The sequence below is a fragment of the Lutra lutra genome, chromosome 11, assembly GCF_902655055.1.
Source record: "Lutra lutra chromosome 11, mLutLut1.2, whole genome shotgun sequence".
Lineage (NCBI taxonomy): Eukaryota > Metazoa > Chordata > Mammalia > Carnivora > Mustelidae > Lutra > Lutra lutra.
This window is the reverse complement of record NC_062288.1, coordinates 79,908,205-79,931,289: the sequence shown is the minus strand read 5'-3', so window position 1 is coordinate 79,931,289 and position 23,085 is coordinate 79,908,205. Positions and strand designations below refer to the sequence as shown.

The 23,085-nt window shown below is 40.0% G+C and overlaps 2 protein-coding genes across 6 annotated transcripts in view; one reads left to right on the top strand and one right to left on the bottom strand.

Annotated features, from left to right (window-relative positions):
- The window catches only part of AASS (aminoadipate-semialdehyde synthase), a 52,241-nt gene extending 43,466 nt beyond the window's left edge, over positions 1-8,775 (top strand). For both annotated transcript variants that reach the window (XM_047694992.1, XM_047694994.1), the window contains exons 19-24: positions 1,751-1,918; positions 3,169-3,264; positions 4,851-4,966; positions 5,656-5,744; positions 6,252-6,428; positions 7,607-8,775. In XM_047694992.1, coding sequence (XP_047550948.1) covers positions 1,751-1,918; positions 3,169-3,264; positions 4,851-4,966; positions 5,656-5,744; positions 6,252-6,428; positions 7,607-7,725 — 765 coding nt within the window. In that variant the 3' untranslated portion in view covers positions 7,726-8,775. The remainder of the gene's footprint in view (positions 1-1,750; positions 1,919-3,168; positions 3,265-4,850; positions 4,967-5,655; positions 5,745-6,251; positions 6,429-7,606) is intronic.
- Positions 8,776-18,292: 9,517 nt separating this feature from the next.
- The window catches only part of PTPRZ1 (protein tyrosine phosphatase receptor type Z1), a 180,976-nt gene continuing 176,183 nt past the window's right edge, over positions 18,293-23,085 (bottom strand). For all 4 annotated transcript variants that reach the window (XM_047695500.1, XM_047695501.1, XM_047695503.1 and 1 more), the window contains 3 exons: positions 22,050-22,192; positions 20,942-21,077; positions 18,293-19,251 (listed from right to left, as the gene is read on the bottom strand). In XM_047695500.1, the coding sequence (XP_047551456.1) occupies positions 19,111-19,251; positions 20,942-21,077; positions 22,050-22,192 (420 nt within the window). In that variant the 3' untranslated portion in view covers positions 18,293-19,110. The remainder of the gene's footprint in view (positions 19,252-20,941; positions 21,078-22,049; positions 22,193-23,085) is intronic.

Genomic DNA, 23,085 nt, shown 5'->3' with positions numbered 1-23,085 from the left:
AATTATTAAACAGTATAGGGCTTATTCGTGAACCCCATGATACACCACTGAACTCCGTATTGATGCCAGATGACAGTGATTACCCAGTAATTTGGGGGACAAGTTGTTTTGGCAGCTGTCAGTCTCTAAGCGAATCATTACTGTTCAGCTGATATTTCCCTCTTTTCTTCCAAGGATCTCATGATAAACTTATGAACCAGCTGATTTATTTCTGATTAGTGAGGTGCTGGAATATAGTAGTCTCTACTGAATTTTTCTTTAAAACTATTTCCTAATAAGTAAAAAAACAAACAAATAAGCAAACTTTAGAACTGCTATGAGTTCTAGAAGTAAGATGTGTGTGGAGGCCCTAAAAGTTTTTATTTTGCCTTCTTTTGCCTTCTTACTAGATTTTTTTTTTTTAATTTTACTATTCTGATAGAAGAGATGAGTGTGAAAGCACTAGGGCAGAAATGTACCTCTGGAAATGTTCACTGTGCAGTCCAGCGGAGTTTCCTAAGAAAGTTAAATGAGAAGCCCTTGGCGTCCTTTGGCGTCTCCCTCCTGGAACTGTAGTGGGGCTTGATGCTCTGCAAACCTAAGCCTTTAACTGCAGACATGCCACCAAGGCCTGACCCCTCCTGGGCCTGCAGGCACCTCCACAGCCCTTTCCTTTTCCTTTCTCAGGACAAGGCACTCGTAGAACCCATCTATACATAAGCTCCAGGGCTCATTGGATTGAGCTTCTAGAAGACTCCCGTGGGTGGTTCTGTGCAGCTGCAGACACGTGGTCAGAAGCTGTTTCCAGTGGTGCAGGAGGGACAAACCCAGTTCTGCCAGCAGCCCCCAGATTCTCAGCCCTGATTTGATCGCACGAAGATATTTTCCATCATCTCATAAACCTCACACACCCAAAGACACTTTAGTCCTTTCATCAGACTCAAAGGGAAAAACATGCTTTTCCCTTTGAGTGTGTCTTTTGAGTGTGAGATTAGGGAGGGAGTGGGTCAGAGAATTACTGAGAAATCAGAAGAGCTTGGGAATTGATTTCTCAGCAGCAGTAAGACCATGGGTAGCACTTAACTTTGAGTTTCGCTGTCTGTTCCTGTGCTGTCTTTCCTGTAAGGGGACGTCTCTCCCACTGCCATCCCCAGCGTACGCCTGTAGGCTGACTAGTCTAGGCCGCGAGCTCCTCGCGCTTGCTCCAGCCCAGCTGGCACTTGGTGGACATTCAGTAAATGTGTGTTCAGTGAATGAAGGAAGGGATGAAGACAGAGACTGCAACTTCATCACTCTCCTTCCCTCCACAATGAGTGTGATCCTGGCACATAGGTGGTAGGTGTCCCGTTAATGTGAGCTGTGACAGAAATGTACAAGACTGGTGCCCGACAGACCGCATTCAGAGGGGTGTGTAAGTGGAGAATGAAGTGAAGATGCCACTGTTACCCGAGCACAGCTTTTTAAATGAGTGTCTGTTTCTTTTAGCTTATTGTTTATTTAAAAAGCAAACCCCTAATGGGACATAATCCAGTACCATCTTACCAGATATAAGTCCGATTTTAGACCTTGGGAGATTCATGGCCTTCTGAATCGTTAGTGAAATAGCTTGAGTATGGGATGTCAATTATGGTAGTTTCATTAGCTTTTTTTTTTCTCAAATCCTCTGTTGCTTTTTTAAAATGTTGATTTATTTTTTATCCAAGTAATCCAGGTTAAGTCCCCAGGGGAGCACAGTGTTGTAACCCCATTGTGCCTTCTCATTGTTCTTCAGGTTGTGAATGTTGCAGGGGGCATCTCCTTTCTTGATGCCGTTACTCCCATGGATTATTTCCCCGGGTTGAATTTGGAAGGCTATCCTAACAGAGACAGTACCAAATACGCTGCGATATATGGCATTCCATCAGCTCACACTTTGCTGCGGGGGACGCTGAGATACAAGGTAAGCAGCTGTATTTGAGATGAAACATGTTTCCTGTTTTGATGTAAGTGATATGTATGCTTAATTTATCTTGGTAACAAAAATAAGATAATAAACCAGTTTGGAGTCTGTTTTCTCAGGACTCTTCTGAGCGAATGTTTTAGGAGACAACTCAGGAAGGCCAAAAGAGAGCTTTTGACTAATGAGGAGTTGGGCCGCGGGGGCGGGGGAGGTGAAGGGTCACCTTCAGGTGTAGTGAGACTGGGGTCAGGTGACCTCATGGAGACTTGGTTTCTCTTCGCCTCTTATCTCTTCCTTTGAGTGCTGACCACAGTCCCAGGCTCTACGTGGTGGCATGGTGGTGGCAGCATCCCCAGTCTCTTTGGTTCAAATCCAGTGAGAATGAGAAAGTATGGTTAAAAATACCATCTTTGTCTCATTAGCCTGTGAGGTCAGTGGGATAAAAAATGCCAGTTAGCTTTTGTGTTTTGTTTCATGTCCCTAAAACTGAAGATGTAGTCAGCATCATTTTACCCAGAGAAAATCTAAAATGTTTTTACCACAAAATGGGGTGTAGCTTCTTGGAGCATAAGCACAAATGTCCACCACACATTTAAGGATTAATGACAAAGGAGTAGTAACAAGTATGACCAGTTTAAGACAATCAGTGTAATAGTTTCCTAGGGCTGTTTTAACAAATTACTGCAAACCATGTAGCTTACAACAACAGAAATTGATTCTGTCACCATTCTCAGGGTCACAAGTTGACTCCCCTCCCTCACATTCATGTGATTTCAGAAGAAGCTCTCTGATTCCTACCTCTTACCCTGCCTGGTCTATGCATTAGGATAGTGGCTCCTAATCAGCAGAACAGCATATCTGTTTGGGGGAGTATAATATTCTTACAAGCTCCTTCCATTATAAGAGAGGGAACTGTTCTATTAAATACTATTTTGCTGAACTGGAAGTACATAATACAGGAGGACATTTGCACTTCTGCTGCCAGGAATACCCCTCCCATGTTGCCCAGAAACAGAAGTAAAGATCCGAGTCTTTGAAGAGCTGTTACATAAAGCAGCAGAATTGCTGTGACACTTTTGATTCTGGTCTGAACCTGAGATGTTTGCGTCCGGTAAGCAAGTCAGATGACTACTTTCAGCCTGTTTTTTATATGAATTACAAGGACAGGTCCCTCTTTTCAATAAAACTTCTAAATTTTTTTTCTTTGAAGGGAAGGTATTTCATATTCTACTTAATAATTCTTGTTTTAGGGGTATGCCAAAGCTTTGAATGGATTTGTAAAACTGGGTCTTATAAATAGAGATGCATTTCCTGCCCTTCGACCTGAGGCCAGCCCTCTCACTTGGGTGAGTGACTCCAGAATTACATGTTTGCGGTTCTTCAGAAATGCTCAGGTTTGCACTTGGGTTTGGACTAGCAAGGGTACCTATCCTGTGGCTTAGATAAACCCTAACCCTCCCAAACCCCTTATCTTTCCTTGTTGTGGAAGGATGGGGAGATCATGGGCCTGTACAAGTACAAGTACAAGTAGCAGCTTGTACTACTAGATTGCTCCCTCCCTCAGCCTTGAGAAGAGATGGATTTGGGCTCTGGGCTCTGCCACTTGTCGACCACAGTGGTCACCCAGTCAGTGACAGGAGATACACTGGGGCCTCCTACAACTGATAACCCAGAAGAGCTATTGGCGGCATCACAGACTGGACTCCCTATCCAGAAATCCCATTAGTTCTCTCCGTTGGTCATTTTTAGCCATGAGTAATTTGAGTTTTCAGTTACAGAAAGGATGCCCGTATTTGTGTTGCATTAAAATCTTAGAGTCTCCAGGTCGGAAGGGACTTTGAAGACTTGGAATTAAATGTAAAGCAGAGCTTCCCCTACTGTTAACTGTTAATAGTTGGTCATCCAACTTGAACCAGTGTGCCCATATTCCAGTGGAAATGCCAGCAGTTCACCATAAGGAGAAAAAGATCAGTGTTGCTAATTTTGGCATTCTTGCTAGCCATTGCTTTAGATTCAGTTTTCCATGTATCCTGGAGCCTTCCAAATCTTTTTACCTTCCATAAATATACAGGTTGGACAGGAGTGAATAAACATCTATAGAGTGAATTCCGAGTTCGAGGCAGCTGGATTGGGAGGGTTTGTACAGGTATTCTTAGGGGGTGGTTGCAGTATTTTGGTAGCTACAGTTTAGAATAGGAGCTGGCAAACATTTTGTGTGTGTGTGTGTGTGTGTGTGTGTGTGTGTGTGTGTGTAAAGGACTAGATTGTAAATATATTAGGTTTCATGAGCCATATGTACTCAATTCTGCCATAGACAAATACATAAATGAATATGGCTATCTTCTAATAAAATTTTTCTTTACAAAACCAGGTGATGAGCCAAATTTGGCCTGTGAACCAGTTTGTTTTTCTTTAATCAAGAGCATAACTTTCCCCCTTGAAATCCTGGAAAAAAGTCTCATTTAGAAAGTAAAAAAAGCTATGACCATAGCTTAAGTGTTATTGCTTTGAGGTTTTATTATCTGCAAGGTCTTTCTCGTCTCTTGAACCTACAAAAGAACTCTGGTTGCTACTGGCAACTGTAGCAATGAGTCCCTTCCTCTTGATCCTGACCAAAATGGACTACTAGAGGGTGAGGGAGAATGGGTGAAAAAGTAATGGAGAGGATGTGATGGTAAATATGGTGCCACCTGTTCAGTAATGGTTTCATGTTATGACCATTTTTATTGCTGAAAACTGTTTGGAATATCATTTATTGATGGGTGAGTGTGTAGGCGTGTGTATATATATGTATAAGTATTACAGTTTACTATTTCTAGTCATTTCTAATTTAAAGTTTGAGGTGCCTTTGTGATCAGATGTCTTAATACGATAATTTCTCAACTGATTATTTATTAGGAACTGAGAATTTTATCTCTATTTTTACGACCAGAAAGAACTCCTTTGTGATCTGGTTGGGATTTCCCCCTCCTCCAAACATGATGTGCTCAAGGAAGCTGTCTTTGAGAAACTAGGAAGAGACAACACCCAGCTGGAGGCCGCTGAATGGTAGGTACCCACCAGTCGACTTAGAGAGCAAAATACTGAATTCCTTCAATATCAGTACAAAGATCAATGATTTCTCAGTCCTTTCTAGTCAAAAAGGGTCAAGATAGAACCAGACATTTTACAATGTCTTTGATTAATTTGCTGCTCTAATGTTGGCCTGTTGTAGAGAGATTGCCACATATACTGTGTTCATGTGGGGATAAAAAGTAGATAAAGAGAGAACTTCAGGGGCAGTTATAACTTGGGAAATACTTATTTTGAGGCACTTTACTACTCAGTTCCCAAGTAAGATGGGATGTTTTTTTCTCTCCCTTAGGAGAGTCTCCTAGTCTTCTGCAACTACTTTAAAATATTCGTTCACACAGCTATGGCACATTATGCTGGTCTCCTTAATGTGGGAGAACTAACCTGCAAATTAATCTCACGAGAAGTTTTACAATAGTGTGGATTTATAGTGTGTCAGTTCAGCTCCAGGGAGCACTGTCTTGGGGGGGGGGGCTGCTGATGATTCTAAAGATTAAAACATTACTATTGTACTGTTATTTACAGTGTAGGAGAGTCCTATACCTTGGACTGTCCTCTTGTGATTCTTCCCCGTCAGGATAAAAATCCAAAGAGCTCCCTTCTTCTTCCCAAGTGGGATTTTGTGTAGGACTTGACCTAACACAGCCACCTCTTGTGCTTTTCAGGTTGGGCTTACTTGGGGATGAACAAGTCCCTCAAGCAGAGTCTGTGGTGGATGCTCTCTCCAAGCACTTGGCCAGGAAACTCTCCTATGGTAGGCTGTGGGGTATTAGCTACACATCCCAGAAGCAGCATCCTAAGCAGTCAGCGCCACTAGTGAATATGAGGGGAGGGCTGGAGCCAACCAGTAAGGAAGGGGAAGTATACTAGGAGGGAAAGAACACTTGGGCTATTTTTCCTGAGGGAAGAATAAGAGAACTATCGAGTAGGAATGAACTTGGGGGATATAGGAAAGGAACAAATAAATATTTTTAATGCATTAGGAAAATGCTGAAGGGACATTTTTGGGGGAAGAGTGGGCACCTTCATGTCTATAGCCAGGCAACAGTGATACCAACCTGGACGAGGGAACGTGGCCAGAGTTATCATTTCTTGAGTTTTTCTCTTGGCCTTTGGGCTAAAGAGCAGTATAGATAATTGTCTAAGGAACACATATGATGGGAGGAGAAACTTGTGAGAGCAGAAGGGTGGAGCAGATGAATTTCAGTATTGGAGTTGTAATGATAATGACATTTAAGAATGTCTGTTTATTCATTTTAAGGCCCTGGAGAGAAAGATATGATTGTGATGAGAGACAGTTTTGGAATCAGACATCCTTCTGGACATTTGGAAAATAAAACTATCAATCTTGTGGTCTATGGGGACATCAATGGCTTTTCAGCCATGGCTAAAACTGTGGGGTTACCCACTGCCATGGCAGCCAAAATGTTACTTGATGGTAAGTTCTTTTTTGGAGATCTGACTCTGTCTCCATTCATCCCCAAGTCATTCAGTGCCTGGATATCAAATAATTACTCTTGAGTATGAGACTGGTGTTCACTAAAAGTGAGCTGTCTCAGAAGTTTAAGTACTGACTTGACTGGAAGGTCACCTGATGGTGAGTCAAAGCCATGGGTTTTAGAGTTATACCCATTTTTGGCTCAGTTCATTCACAAGATGGCAGTGTGATGCAGTGCAAGTTACTCAGCATATCTGAGCTCTAGAGCTCCCTTGTCTTTAAAATGGGGATTGTCATCCAAATTCATAGTTTGTGGGGTTTTTTTGTGATGCTGAAATGAAATAATACATAGAGCTCCTACCACATACATGATGCCCCAGGCAATGGTAACTCTTCCTTTCTTCCCTTCATTTCCCTTCATATTTTAGGGGTGCTAACACTGAAAGAGCAGAGGGTATTTGCTTCCAGATCCCCAGAAATACGGACCATGTTTTATTAATCTTCATTTCTCAGTATGTTATCAGCACTCAATAAATATTTTGAATGAGGTGAATTCAAATTTCAACTCTTCCCTCTCCCCTTGAGGTCATCTGTACCTTTTAAGCATTACCTCTGAGTATAATCCTTCATTTGGCTCTTGTGAGTGTGTGAGGGGAATAACAACATCAGGCAACTAAATGTGAAATACTGAAAAAAATGTATCTACAATAGCATATCAGCTAATATCAAATTAAATGACCTTATATTGATTAAATGATTGAATAACTTAGTTATTGAGGAACCAGAGTAAAGAGGTGATGAGGGGTGAGGTCATCACGGGCTTTAAGGAAAGTACTCAGACTTTCTGTTTCAGTCATCTTGACAAAAGCCTGTGCCCAGATAATCAGATTGGTTTTAATTCATTCTGTTGGTGTTTGCCTTTTTTTTTTTTTTTTAAAGCATCAGCAAATAAAGCAGACAAGTTAGGTTTACTTTTCTTTCTTACTACACTTGATTCTCTGATTATTTTGGCAATAGTTAATACAGTTAAATACAAATTCTGATACTATCCCTTAGTCCAGCTCTGCTTTCAATCTACAGTTAGCACCTTTCCCTGTTTGTGGTATGGAGACTCTTGCTGTGGAAATGAACCTCAATAATACCTCTAAAATGGTAACTACAAATTTATTTTCTTCTAGGTGAAATTAAAGCTAAAGGCCTGATGGGGCCCTTTTCAAAGGACATCTATGGACCAATATTGGAGCGAATTAAAGCAGAAGGCATTATATATACAACGCAGAGCACAATCAAACTGTAATTAAGAATTATATCTTGTTTTTATCTTCCCAGGCAACACAGCTCTGAACATTTGTGCAACAAACCTACTTGCTAATGTGCTACTTTGAAATACAAAGCTTGATATTTTTTGAGTCAGTCAATACAATGATGTTTTTAAAATATAAGTCTCTATTTTAATATGAAAACATCTGGAACAGGAAATGCCAGTAATTACCAGAAAACTTTAATAATTCTACATGTATTTTTTCATGTGTATGCAAAAGTGATGATTGTGCTGTATGTTAATTTATTGTGCAACTTTTTTCTTATAAGAATATATTTTCCTATGATCAGCAGATAAACTTTTATCTTTTTAGTAAGAAAAATTTTTTCACAGTTATATTTTTGTATTTTTCAAACGGATTCAGTTAGATACTCTTAGATTACCCATCTATAAGCCTTTGCAATAATTCTGTTTTATGTTTTTTCAGTAAAATTATGATTTATCTAGTAAATGACATTTTTTATAGTTTTGAGTGTTTGGAAAAGGAAATAAGATTAATTCAGAGGCCACATGATCACCTCATTAGGGGCAGAAAAAGCATTTAACAAAATTTAACACCCTGTTGTAATAAAAAAGACTCAACAAACTAGGAATTGAAAGGAGCTTTTTCAACGTGATGAAGAACATCTATGAAAAACTCATAGTCAGCATCACAACTTACTTAAAGACTGAAAGATTTCCCCTTGAAATCAGAAACAAGAAAATGAGGCTGTTGGCACTTCTACTCAACTTGTACCAGAGGGTCTAGCCAGGGCAAGAAGATGAAATACAATACATCCAGATTTGGAGGGAAGAAATTAAACTATCTCTATTTGCAGATGGTATAATCCTATACAGAGAAAATCCAAACATAGAAAACATTAGAACTAATACGTGAATTCAGCAAAGTTGCAGAACACAAGAGTAATGTACAAAATTGATTATGTTTCTCTATAATATCAGTAAACGAAACAAAAATGATACTGGGAAAACAATTCAGTTTACCATACCATGAAAAAAAAAATAAAATAGGAATAGATTGTGAGTCCAGAAACAATCCTCATGTTTATGGTCAAGTTGATTTTTGAAAAAGGTGCTAAGACAATTCAATAGAGGAAAACAGTCTTTCTATCAAATGAACAACTGAATATCCACATACAAAAGGATGAAGTTGGACTCCTTCCTCACAGAGTATACAAAAATGAACTCAGAATGGACCAAAGACCTAATTATAAGAGCAAACTCCATAAAACTTAAGAAATCATAGATGGAAGTCTTCATGCCCTTGGATTAGGCAATGGTTTCCTCAAGTGATTAAAACCAAAAGCACAAGCAACAGAAGGAAAAAAATAGATAAATTGCACATCATTGTCAGAATTAAAAACTTCTGTGCTTCCAAGGATACCATCAAGAAAGCAGAAAGACGACCCATAGAATGAGAGAAAATTTTTGCAAATCATGAATCAGGTAAGGGAGGAACCTGCATAAAGGAAGACTGCAGCTTAATAAGTAGACGAAGAGGCCAGTTAAAAAAGTGGACTAAGGATGTGAATTGACAGCTCTCCAAAGAAGATACACGAAACCAATAAGCAAATGGAAAAATGCTGAACACCATGAGCTACCAGGGAAATGCAAATCAAACGTATAATGAGATACCACTTCATACGCATCAGGATAGTTAATAATGAAAATGATAGAAAGTGTTTGCGGGGATGTGGAGAAACTGGAACCCTCATAAACTGCTGGTGGAAATGCAAAATTATGCCACCACTTGGGAAGACAGAAGTTCCTCAAAAAGTTAAGCATAGAGTTACCATAGGAGCCAGCAATTCCACTCTTAGGTTCATACCCAAGAAAAATGAAAACATACGTCCACACGAAAACTTGTAAGTAAATGTTTATGGCAGCATTATTCACAATAACAAAATATCAAAACAAGCTGTCAATGAATAAATGAATACACAAAATGTGGCATATCCATACAATGGAACATTATTTGGTAATAAAAGGGAAATGAAGTTCTGATACACGCTACCACATGGAGGAACCTTGAAAAGATTACTAAGTGAAAGACGCCAGACAAAAAGTCCACAGTGTGGTATGATCTCATTTATATGAAATTGTCCAGATAGTCAAATCTATATTTAGAGAAAATAGATTAGTGGCTGCCTAGAGCTGGGGGCTTGGGGGAAAGTGGGACTGATTCCTGATGAATTTGGGTTTCTTTTTAGGGTGATAAGAATGTTGTAGAGTTGATTGAGGTAACAGTGTCCCAACTTCGTGTATATACTAAAAATCGCTAAACTGTATACTTCGTGTGAACTATGTAGGATATGAATTCTATCTCAAGGTATAAAATGATTACAAATAAAACATTTCTTGTTCCTTGGGGAAAAATATAAACTAAAGATTCCTTTTGAAATACAGAATAAGCCCTTGTTTGCCATTCTAGGACTATACACATAGGCTCGTACGGATCGAATTCTGCCCTTGAAATAAGCTGGTATTACGGGGTATAAAGAAGTCGAGAAAACAGCTGTGGTATTTGGAAAGGATCTAGGTTGATGAAGGCCTCGTCCTACCTGTCTAAAAATAATATATGTAGATCAATATTAATAAGTAAACACATTTGTGTTATGGCATTTTTTTTTTTTTAACCACAACCCTGAGTTCAACGAAGTCAGGAAATAGGAGTGTCACGTTGATTCTACCTCCAATCTGGAATAACGCCCAGATGTGGTGGGGACTAGGGAACTAGCACGGCAGGTGAGGGAGGGAAGAGTGTTGAGTGCTCAGTTTAATTAACTGGTTTGGCTTCTTAATAACAATGAATGATAAAGGAGATAGGATTAAAGAGCTAGTGTACTGTCAGTGAGAGAAAAGGAATGTCAGTAAGCTTGAGTAAAGATGGATGTAATGACACACTTCATTGGCTCTCGGTAAGTTTTCTAGCAGAAATTTCAGAAATGAGGTGCACCTGAGTGGCTCAGTCATTAAACGTCTGCCTTTGGCTCAAGTCATGAGCCCTGCGTCGGGCTCCCTGCTCAGTGGGAAGCCTGTTTCTCCCTCTCTCACTCCCCCTGCCTGTGTTCTCTCTTTCACTGTGTCTCTTTCTGTCAAATAAATAAATCTTCAAAAACTTTTTTCAAAAATGAAGGTGATGGTGGTAAGATCTGGGGATGAATGGGTTATAATTACAAGCACATGGCTTGCTCAGGGGTCAGCAAACTTTTACTATAAAGGGCTAGATATTACATATTTTAGGCTTTGTAGGCCAGCAGGGGCCATAATTGCTCATTTCTGCCTTTGTAGTGGGAAATCAGCCCTAGACTACATAAACGAATGGGCATGGCTATGTTCCAGTAAAACAAGTGACGGGCAGACTTGGCCCTTGAGCCATAGTTTGTTAACCCTTGGTCCTACCATTATAGTAGACTAAATGCTCACATCTTCCAGGTCTCTTTTGGTCTCTTCCATATATAATCCATATTTATGTTGTTCGGTTTTCCTTGTCCTAGACAAAGTGGATACTAGGAGCTTCTAAAGAGTAATTTGGTTGGTTCTATGATATATGAGCTATTTTCTTCTCCATAAAATAAGGATAACAGTAACTTGTAGGATGATTATAAAGATGAATGAGCAAATGTAAAGGAAAGGCTGGTACCTCACAGATGTTCAAAACTAGTGTTCTTCCCTCTTCTGCAGTAACATTTTGCCTGACATTTATGTTAAAGTTAATGAAATTTTAGCTTAGAGATTTTTTTTTCAATCATTTGGATACCTTTGGAAGAATCCTCAAGGATCCGTGCTGCTCAAACAAGCCATAGATATTTCTGCTCCATGATGAGAATCAGTAGAATGGAAAGAATAGAAAAACTAGAATAGAAAAACAGTAGAATGGAAAGGACCAGAATAATCACCTGGTTGGGCCGCTGATTTTACAGAAGAGAAAACGTGTCTCACAAAGTTAAATGATTTGCCTAAGGTGACAAGAATTAATATGGAAATTGGATCATTTGAAGTCATTCAAAATACTTGATAAAATTTGGAAAGCACTTTAATTTATAAAACCTTTTCTATGGTGGGTTATTAGGACCACCACTGGCCCATTTAGTGCCTTTTTGAGAATTGGAGAAAGGCACTTCTTCTCAAGACACTTCTGTCAAAAAATTATTGTCAAACACGTAATCTATCAGAACAAACACTTTACTACCGTCATTACTGATCATTTAAGTACATGGCATAATATTCAATGCCTATGATGTGATTAGCTCTCCCTTAGGTACAGTGCACAATTTGCACAGCCATGCAAGTAGCCAATATTCTCTCTAGTGTATAGATCGCCTTTCTCTACAAGGCTTTACATTTGTGGATTGTCTGCAGTGAAACTACATTTACCAGACATGAATTCCACTGGGAAGGATCCAGTGAGGAAAGCTTCCTGTTTTAGAGCAATGCTTGTTAGTCACTGACAGCTAATCTACTAACTTCCTTTTTCCAATTTTGTTTTAGTCCTAACACTGATTTTTAATTTTTATTAATTAACAAGAGTTATGAAACATAGTGTTGAGTCCTAACTTTGAAGGTTAACAGGTTCTGACCCTCTACTTTATTGGGTTAGTAAAGTAAAAAGTTTCTGGTGTCTTCCAGTGTTCTTCTGATTGATAAAATATACTACATCACTGCATCAACCCGGAGAATCCCACTGCCAGCCTTAGAGCCTGATGAAACCTCATTGATACTGCCCCTCCCTTTGTGCGATTGAAGATGATTCTGGGCTGTTGCCAGGCACAACTGATGCAGCAGCCCAGCACTTGGCTTCAATTCATTTTGAAGTTCATTTCTTCTAAGCCAGGTTCTTGGTGAAGCTGGCACAGGGTGAAGCAAGCCCCCATACTTGATCAGAACGCAATAACTCCAATAAAGAAAAACCATGCTTGTCTTATTAGCAAACTGTTGACAAAAGGAGCTTTTTCTTCTTAAGTTGAGGAAAATACTTAAAAGAAAAGAAAATACTTTAAAAAAAAAGAAATGAAATGGGATTTGATAGAGGAAAAAACTGGAATAGACTATAAAATAGAAGATCAAGAGAAAAGATGAGGGGCATGGATTACTAAAATACTGTAATAATGTTTAAAAAAAAAAACTTTAAAATGTTGCCTGGCACAGAGTGGTACCATTTAGTTTCTGGTCTATGAGATTTGAAATTTAATGTTGGTGGAATTACACAACCATTATGCAAATGGTTCAATATGTAAAATGCTTAATGAAGATAGTGGTCCTTTTCAGGGTCCTACTCATCTGTCCTTATGTTAGAGGATGACATTCTTCAGAGTTCTTTCCCAGCCTCTGTTTTCTTTCCCTCTGTTTGTTCTCTCTGGATGTATGCATCCCACCCTGTGGCTTTGAATATCACTATCTCTAGGGAATCCCCAACGTGCTCATCTGAGCTGCTGAGTATGATACAACTACCTACCAATATCTTTGTTGGGGTATCTCCCTGACTTCTTAAACTTAGGGTTGATTCAAGAGTTTGTAGTATAAACTAGTGTTTCTCAGTGGGGCCAGTCTAAGAATTGCCCCCAAAAGAAGTTCTTCTCCCTCCTTGCCCATCTCAGGAAATGGCGACCACTATCCTCTTCCTGCTGGGGATGCAACCCTTGATGCTTTCCTTTCTCTTACTCCCATATTCAGCAAATCAGGACTTCTTCCTCTTCTCCACTGAATCCATCCTTGTCTTTCTACGCATGTACAGCTAGCCTCAGCCAGAATTACTTTCTCAATGTCCGTTCTCCTCAGCAGACTCATTAGTCTTTCAAAGGTACAAATATGATTATGATCTTTCCCTCACTCATTTTCCTAATTACAAGTATTTTCTGGGATCACTTACCAAATAAACTACTTGTCCTTGAAACGTTGTCTCAGGGTCTGCTTCTGTGGGAACTCAAACTAAGATTCCAGTATATTTTTAGCACCCATCATGAGGTCTGGCATGTAGTAGTGTATATATACAATATATGTATATAGAGATACGTACATGTGCTGACATATTTACAATATGGTGGCAAGGTGTGGTAGAGGTGGAAGTGTAGATAGGGAAGGTTGTTACAGGCTCCGCTTGTATATAAAGCAGTTTTAATTTATTTTTTAACACTAGCTAGTAATGTTGAAGAAGCATATTTTTCTCTTTCGTTTGTTGCCTCTTAGAGTGCTTGTTGAAATTTCCCCAAAGCACAAGGATGGGTAAAGGGCATCATTTTGTGATACTTGAATCAGCCCCAACTGTAGCAATCATTGTGGCACAATAGATGGAGATTATGTCAGTCATAATCCAGGAGGCTGGTAAAGTCAGATTTGTGCTTCTAAAAGTTAGCTTTGGCTCCAGTGTTGAGAGGGATTCAGGACAGAGTGAGAGGGTGAGATGTCCAGAGGCCACTCAGTACCTGAAGAAAGAAGTTACCTTAAAAAAAAAAAAAAAAGAAAGAAAGAAAGAAAAGAAAAGAACGTCATGTAGATACTTCTCCAAGCTACTGAATCAGTGTTTAAAAGAGGAAACAGAAACTACCCTAGACATTTTAAAAGAGAAAGACATACAAGGCAGTAGGAGCAAGATATTACACTCATAGCTGGGGCCCATGTATTGGGAAGATTGAATCAGAAGTACTTGATCAAGGGGCACCTGGGTGGCTCAGTCAGTTGAGCATGCAACTCTTGATTTCGGTTCAGGTCATGATCTCAGGGTTGTGAGATCAAGCCCCGCATCAGGCTCACACTCATCATGGCATCTGCTTGGGATTCTCTCCCATTCCCTCTGCCTCTACCCATTCACTGCTCCCCTTGCTCACACTCTCTGTCTCTATCTCTTAAAAAAAGGACTTGGTCGTCCTGTCATGGTTGCTACTGGTTCTCAACTCAATTCACTGGAACTCGGCTGCAGAGAGCCACATCTGTCTCTACAACCTTGCTTCCTTTTATCAGCAGGGTCAAAGAATGCAGGAAGATGGTCTCTGCCTTATCTCTGTCTTCTAAATCTTGTTTGATTGTATTTTGAGAGTGGCCAGATAGTCAAGAAGCATAGGCAAATATATAATAAATCGGTTAAAATTACATTACAGTGCATGGTAAAACAGTATTGTCTATGTTTCCAGACTTTATGGCTCCCTGAATTTGGTGGAATGTGATTCATAACCACACCCGTAACTGCAACGGAGTCAGGGGACTGTAGTTGACAGCTTTTTTGGTTTTGGAGTGTAAGAAGTGTTCTAAATACTATCACCATGTAACAAACTACCCCAAAATGTAGTGGCTTAAAACAGCAGTCATTTATTTTATTCATCAGCTTGCGGTTTGGGCATGACTCAGGGGAACAGCTATCTCTGCTCCAGACAGTCTCATCTGGGGTGTGTTGACCAGGAGCTGGGGGATCTCCTGCAAGACAACTTGTTCCCATAGCTGACAAGGTAGTTCTAGCTGTCAGCCGAAAGCTCGGCTGGGGCAGAGGGCCAGGACCTTGGCTTCTTTCCATGTGGATCTTTCCATGCCAGGGTTTTGTCCCAGCATGGTGGCACTGTTCTAAAAGCAAACATCCCAAAGGAATTAGGCAGAGCTGCATTGCCCTTTAAGACTTAGCCTTAGAAGTCACATCTCATCACTTTTCCTCATCATCACAAGTCCGTACACGTTCAAGGGGAGGGACCACAGTTCCCTCTGCTCAAAGGGATGGGTTTCAAAAAGTCATACGTGGGATGGAAGATACTGTTGAGCTATTTTTGGAAAAGGCCATCTGCCACAGGAAGGCACCCTAGAAGAACAATGGCATGTGGGGGGATTCTGCAAAGACATGGTAATGATCCCAATTATCAATCTTTCCTCATTGGCCTTAATTATTTTCTTCTTCGAATCCTTTTTATGTCTCCCCATGAGCTTAGAACTGGACATACTGTAATGAAAAAAGATGGAAGCTTTCTCATTTCCTCTCTAAAAAGTCCAGGAAAGGCAGGTTTAACTTCCTGAGTCCATTAAAACATTTACTTGAAGTAAATGTGTCATGAAAGACTTTTCTAGTCTAACATGCTTCGTTAGGAACTTTAATGCTATAGTTTTGGGTATATGGCTTCCTTAAACAAATGAGCAGCAAGGAAGACATGTCTTGCATCCGTTCATTTCTCTCTGTGTTTAATTCAGAACTGAGGTGACTCCTCTAGGCTGAAGCAGGACCGCAAGAATCTGAGAGATAGGCTGAATGGCACATCCAGAGTCGGAGAGGAAAGTATTGCAAATTAGCACATTTGAGAAGTTTTTCAAAGGTCAGTCTGTGTCTCTCGTGGCCTGCTCAGAATGTGTCACCACGGATGGACTGAGCAGAACTTATTGTTGTGTACGCGATGAGAAGTTTCCAATTCACACCCACAGGAGTTCTTACTCCCACTTTCATATCTTGTTTTTCATTTAAAAAATGATTACTGTAAAGAAAACCTGACTAACTCGAATTTAATGTGAAGGATGTCTAATTTCTTCAAGCTGGTGTATTATGTGTCATTTATATGCGTTACCATTTAATACCACCTACTCTAACACTCTAATACTGTACTAATGAAGAGAAGACCTCTGATGCACCAGAATATTTTGCAATTAGCAAGTTAGTGGATGATATTCAGTCATGGTTTATAATAAAAAAAATTGTTTTATTTTGACAAATATGTAGATTTTTCCGATTTTTTCTAAGAAGTTCACTTTAATCCAATAAATGATTAGTACTTCTGTGTTCTATCTGCAAGTGGAATTCAATTCTAATGAAATATTTAAAAATAGATCTGCATATAAAGAGATCTTATTTTCCAAGTTCTGAATATTAGAGAAATAGTTTCAGGCATTTTATATGCTAACAAATTAGGGGGTTTTAGATCAGAAATGAGAAAATTAACAATATTATGCTGGAATAATGAGTAGAATACATATGTATGAAATGTTTGTATTAATTACATCTGAAGAAGGAGCTGCCATAAATTCTCAGGGAGTATCACACTGCAACTGTGATGGACCTTATAGTTCTGGTATATTAATTAGAACTTGTCTATAAAATGTTGACTTACCATACATGTTACTTGCATAATTGCTTTGGAAGAGATTCTACAAGGCACCTTATTGATAAATAATCATGAAGGCAAAAAAAAATTCCATATCCCCCCAAAGGGTGTGTGTTCTTGGGACAAAGGCCCAGGGAGAAACAGACAAAATAATTAAGGTGACACGTACTCCTGGTTCAGATCAGCTTATGATTAAACATTGTGGTTTGGGGCGCCTGGATGACTCAATGGGTTAAGCCTCTGTCTTCGGCTCAGGTCATGGTCTCAGGGTCCTGGGATCAAGCCCCGCATCGGGGCTCTCTGCTCAGCAGGGAGCTTGTTTCCTCCTCTCTCTCTCTGCCTAATTGTGATCTCTGTCAAATAAATAAAATCTTAAAAAAAAATAAAAAAATAAACATTGTGGCTTATGAAGTAAAGAATAAAAATACAAGGACTAAGAGATAAGGTCAGAAAAGCAACCAAGAAATCAAAAGTAACTTTGTGGCTTTCCTCCCAGGGAAGGTGAGGAATCTTCAAGGTGAGAAAATAAATGCACATTTATTTTTCTTATGCCTGGTAAAGCCGTGCTTACCAACATTATGTGATTGGTGACACTATTTTTGAGCCTTTTCCTGTTTCACTTCTCTTCATGACTATTGCTTTAAAAGGAAAGTTAATTAATTTTGGTTCTATTTGAAGGATTTGGTGACCATTTCCTGATAGTGCTTAAGGAAACTGGAGGCTCCCTGAATTGTTGTTATCGAGCAGTGGTTCTCGAACTTTAGCATGCGTTAGATCGCTGACCTTCAACCTCAGGGTTGCTGATATGGTAGGTTTGGGATAGGGCTCTAGGATGTGCATTTCTCACAAGTTCCCAGGTTGGTTGCTCCTGCTGGTCTGGGTACATACTCTGAGAGCCATGAGTTGAAAGGAAACTTGTCCTGACCTCTTGCTCTGGGCATTCTTGAGGCCTAGTGCCCTCCTCATCAGGCGGTGCTATGCGTCCCAGCTGAGGTGGGGGACTGTCTCCGGTCTCCCAGGAGGCCTGTCACCAAGGCTGATTCCGTTTTCCTGCACTTCAGCTCCACACAGCTTTTGGATTCCGACAATTTGCCTTAACATAGGGCATCTTATCTTCCTTCCACTTGGGGATTTAAGAGTTCCTGGTCTTTGTCAATTCATCCGGCTTCCAAGTCAGCTTTTTTTTTTTTTTTTTTTTCCCCTGACAAGCAAATCTGCCTAATTCTAAGTCCCAGCTTGGTTCCAGACAAAAGTTTCCCAACATTTCTTGGTACATGGTAAGTAGTTAGGTCCAAATTAGTTTATCATAGTAATTGTGCAACATCAGTGAGTTTCCTGTGTGCCTCAATGCACAGATTGGGAACGCAGCTCTCTCTGCTGCTCCATCCCTTCCATCTTTTTTCACTTTCAGCATCCAAAGGGGACCAGTGTCTACAATTTTCTGCTACACATGCCCCAGCACAACACATCTCAAACAAATGCAAGTCAATAGCAATATTTATATTTATTTTTGCAATGTCTTGGATAAAAACCATTTAAACAATGTTGGGTAAGGTGTTATTCTCATAAAAACATCTTCTTTCAAAACAGATGTATTTCTATTTTCCATAAAAGTTAAAGTTACATGCTAAGACAGAGTTAATTACTGAGATAACATGAAAGGATATCAGGAGACTTGTAGAGTAAGACCAGGTAATGAATTACATCATTATACTAAACAATTACACAGAACTAGAAAACTGACTCAGTAGTAAAATATAAAAATCTACAATTATAAATATAAATTTGGTCCATGGAGACACTAGAGCAGTATTTACAGTAAGTATCAGATTATTTCTACTTTAGATGAATACTGCAGTTGTAAAACATTGAATATCAGAGGGAACGGAGTGTTTTATTTACAATCTACTATATTAAAAGTTATATTTCTAGTAAACCCGATGATTGCTACAAATACAGCTAAAATTTGACACTAAAAACAAACATGTTTTCTGTAGTTGGGAATTCCTAATATCTATAAATTGAAATTTTCTGTTAAAATCAATACAAAAAAAAAACCCACAATTCCATTCTTAGAAATACTGTAAAATTCAACCATTTTAGTTTAAACACAAGAAGTGAATTACAAGAAGTTTTGCAGAAAGGCACACATTGTTAATGATGTAAATTTGGCAGCAGAATCCTATGTCATGAAAATTACTGTCAGGTCATGGAAAGTAAACAGATAACAGAAGAACTGCAGTTTTAGAAAGAGGAAAACAATGCTCAGGTAGGGTTCCCCTCACCCCTCTCTGGGCTAAACCAAAGACTCTAAGCTCTCAGCTATATTTCCATCGGGCAGAGCTGCGCCATTACTGTCCAGAGAGGTGGATGGATTCTCTTCCTGCCTCGTGCCCACAAGACTGAGGACCGCTTTGTAGAGAAACTGATACTGCTCCTGGAGGACAGAGAATGTGAGGTTATAAACAAGCAGCTCACTGAAGACGCACGTTCGTGAAAAGGAGGAATGTTTTCAGTCACGCTTTGGCCCTGTTCAGGGAAGGGCACTGTGTTAAGTAAGGGCTCTGTTGCAGGCTGCAGAGGTACATAATCTATATTACTGTCTCTTTCTGATGAAATTTAAAGTAGCTTTTCAGGTAGCCAATATTCATTGACCTAGAAAATTGGCCAAGATGCTTTTGGCAAAGGTAAGCGCTCCATTCTTATTCATGTCTGTCACGGACTCAGAAGGTGATGTGACAGATGACTGTTTCTGATTTATCAGTTTGCGTGTAACCCTTTGGTACGAGGCACCTGTAAGCCTTACTCATAAGCCTTACTCACCTGTAAGTCTTACTCATAATAAGCCTTACTCATCATAACTTACTCATTCTCCTTTCTCCAGCTGTGATGAAATCCACTGGTTTCTCTGTTTATGGAGAGGTCCCAGAAAGGACTGCACTGCCATCTCAGGGGCTCATGAAGAATCTTTTTTTTTTTTTTTTTTTTAAACCAGACCCACTTTTTACCAAATATTCTTTACACTCTACCAGCCTGGTCCTATGCCCTGCTTTGAGCAAACGTGAGCATGGGCCCTGCTATGGTCTCAGAGTAGAGACACAGAAGAATAAGGAGTTCTCTTACAGGTGCCACTTCGGGTGGTGGTGGGGGGCTGGGGGTGAGGACAAAGGCAGTTGCAGAGAATGTGAGGAGTGACCAACATCACAGCGGAAAATCAATGGGCCCATGTGTGAATCAGTGCATTACTCCATGCACTCATGAGCCAGCTGGAAGTTCAGTCTCTGGAAAACAATTCCACATAGGAGCAGCTTGATATAACTCAACTGGTCTGAATGACTTTTAATAAGTGCTCCTCTGAAGTGCACGTGTGCAAGGGTTACGGTGCTTCCTGGCCAACCGGTCTGGACTGAATGAAGCCTTAGAGATGGGCCCTTATATGTCCACAGACCAGGGAGCCGGAGCTGTGTCTGTGACTACCGTATTCACCTACGGGTCTCCCACTGGGGCATTTGCACGAGGTTCCCTATGGAACTTCTCTAAGTGTGCTGTATCTTTCTTGATTGTACAAGTTTCTCTTTTTTAAAAGTACCCAGTTGGCTAATTACACATTTAAAAAAAAAAAGATTCTGTAAAAATAAAAAAATTTTTAAAAAAAGGTACTCAGGGATTACCCACATGTTAAGTACCAAAACTGAATTCGGCTTCAGAAAAAAAGTAAACAGTTACAATGTTTAAGTCTTCGAGATCTGTCTTCTGACTGTGCTCAGGCTTTCCAGAACTTGAACCCCATCCCAAGTTACTATTTTGGGGAGTAAGTTGGATTAGTCAGTGGTTCTACTGAGGGTATTTTTCAGAATTATGGTGAGTCTTGCAAAAAGAGACATGTCAAATTAAAAAAAAATTTATCCATCAATTTTCTGGAAGATAAACTTTAAATGTTCATTATTACTCCAGTTCCATAGACTGTGGACTGATTAACTTGTAATTCAGCTCAAATACTACCTGGTAATATTTATGAGTCAATATGTGAGTTTTTTGGAAACATGATAAAATGATTTTGGCAGCCTGTAGAAGAAAGTAAGCAGCACTCTAACAGTGAAAGTTTGGTTCATTGTTCTTTTACTTACAATGTCAGCAAAGACTCCTGGCCTCATCAAATTGATCATCTTGGCTACCTGGTAAACATCCATGGAATTTTCTTTTTCTAGTTGGTGCATAAGGGTTGTCAGAGCACAGAAAGTTCCTGCCGTCACTCCTCCATGCCTTGAAGCAAAGGGAAGGGACAAAGACTCCATTCAGATGCATCAAACATTCACATTTGGAACTCACAAAGCCTTGACCACTTCGTAGTGGGAACACAGAAATTTTTAAAGAAATGTCTCTCTATCTTGTAGAGAGCTAAGGTTTAATGTGAAACATTAGCAAGTGTTCATGATATTAGTAACGGGATCCTTTATAGAAGTTTAATGTTTGCTTATACATTTATTTTCTTTAATATTTTATTTATTTATTTGATAGAGATCACAAGTAGGCAGAGAGGCAGGCAGAGAGAGAGGAGGAAGCAGGCTCCCCACTGAGCAGAGAGCACGATGCGGGGCTCGATCCCAGGACCCTATCCCAGGACCCTGAGACCATGACCTGAGCCGAAGGCAGAGGCTTTAACCCACTGAGCCACCCAGGCACCCCTACATTTATTTTTATACTCTGGAAGGGCTGGCAATAAATCACAATGCTCTGACAAGTTATAACTAATATCTAATATATATATATAACATGTAATCCTAGCATACACTTTTTTTTTTTACTTGCTCATAACAGGAGCCTGGAAAGATCTATTGGACAGATTCCTGTTCCTGGTAAATAAAATCTATATCAATTTTAATCCTATCTGGTAGTCAATAACTTAGAAATGTTTCTCTGGTTAGCACCTGTGAAAATCCAAGTGCCAAAACACTGACTCATCACACAAAGGGTTCTCAGCATACAAGGGAAGAACGCATTCCTGTGATCAGGTGCCCATCTTCTACCTTCAACAGGAGCTCCAAGAGAAGTGAAAAAACAAAAACCAAACAAAACAACGGACTCTATATTAACCTTGTTTATAAAAAGCTGATCCTCTCCCCTGGATGAGTCACCACAATTGGCCTAGAGCATTATGTTAGTACCAAGAAAACAGAACCATCTGACCACTTGGACAGTGCTCAGGCACGAAAGAGTTGGCAGAGAGGAACTTACTCATCATGGACAATCACAGGCCCATCCCTGTTGGCAGCTTCCTCTTTGATAATACCTATAAGTTCAAAAGTTTTACTAATGGGGCTATCTGGATTTGGCCATTTGGGGCACTGGAAATGCCTCACTTCAAGTACATAATCATCCTGTAAGAAGAGAGAAAAATTAATATTTTTAGAAGAGTCAGGAATGACAGGAAGGTAACAGAACCGAATCACACACACGGGGGAACAGCAGCGGTTATGGCCCATCCTCCGTCTTGGAGGGAAGAAACTGCTGTGATGCCTCATTTCCCATGTGTAGATGTAATCTCTTTTTCATTCTAAAAATAAGTCTTATTTGTGGCTTCATGATGGCAATCGAACTCTGAAACCATGTACCAAAGACGTCTCTGTGCCACTACTTAATACAAAAAAGACATCTTCAGTGTTAACATTTTTTTTTTAAAGATTTTATTTATTTATTTGACAGAGAGAAATCACACGTAAGCAGAGAGGCAGGCAGAGAGAGAGGAGGAAGCAGGCTCCCTGCTGAGCAGAAAGCCCAATGTGGGGCTTGAACCCAGGACCTGGGATCATGACCTGAGCCGAAGGCAGCGGCTTAACCCACTGAGCCACCCAGGCGCCCTGAGTGTTAACATTTGTTTTAAAAATAACATAGACCCCTACAAATATCAACATCAATGGAGGGGAGAGTGGGATTACATGACAGGGTGGGGAGATGCTGGCAAGGGGGTCGGACATCCAGTCTGCCGGTTTGCGCATCAGGGACCAGCCCAGGCTGCGCGCCTTTAGAGCCCTCCGACCTCCGACCCCCAGATTCCTAAAGTGGACTCAGTCAGATGCTACATGGGAAATAAGCGACAGAACCTAAATTCTATACGGTTTGCCACTTTCAGAACTACAGTATAGTAAAGTGCAACATTGAAATCATCTAAGACATGATTTAACCTTTCTCCGATTGGGGACGTTTTCTGCATCTCACATGCCTTACTCCCTATTATTAGTATCTGTTAGCATTTTACTGTAGCTGTAGAATA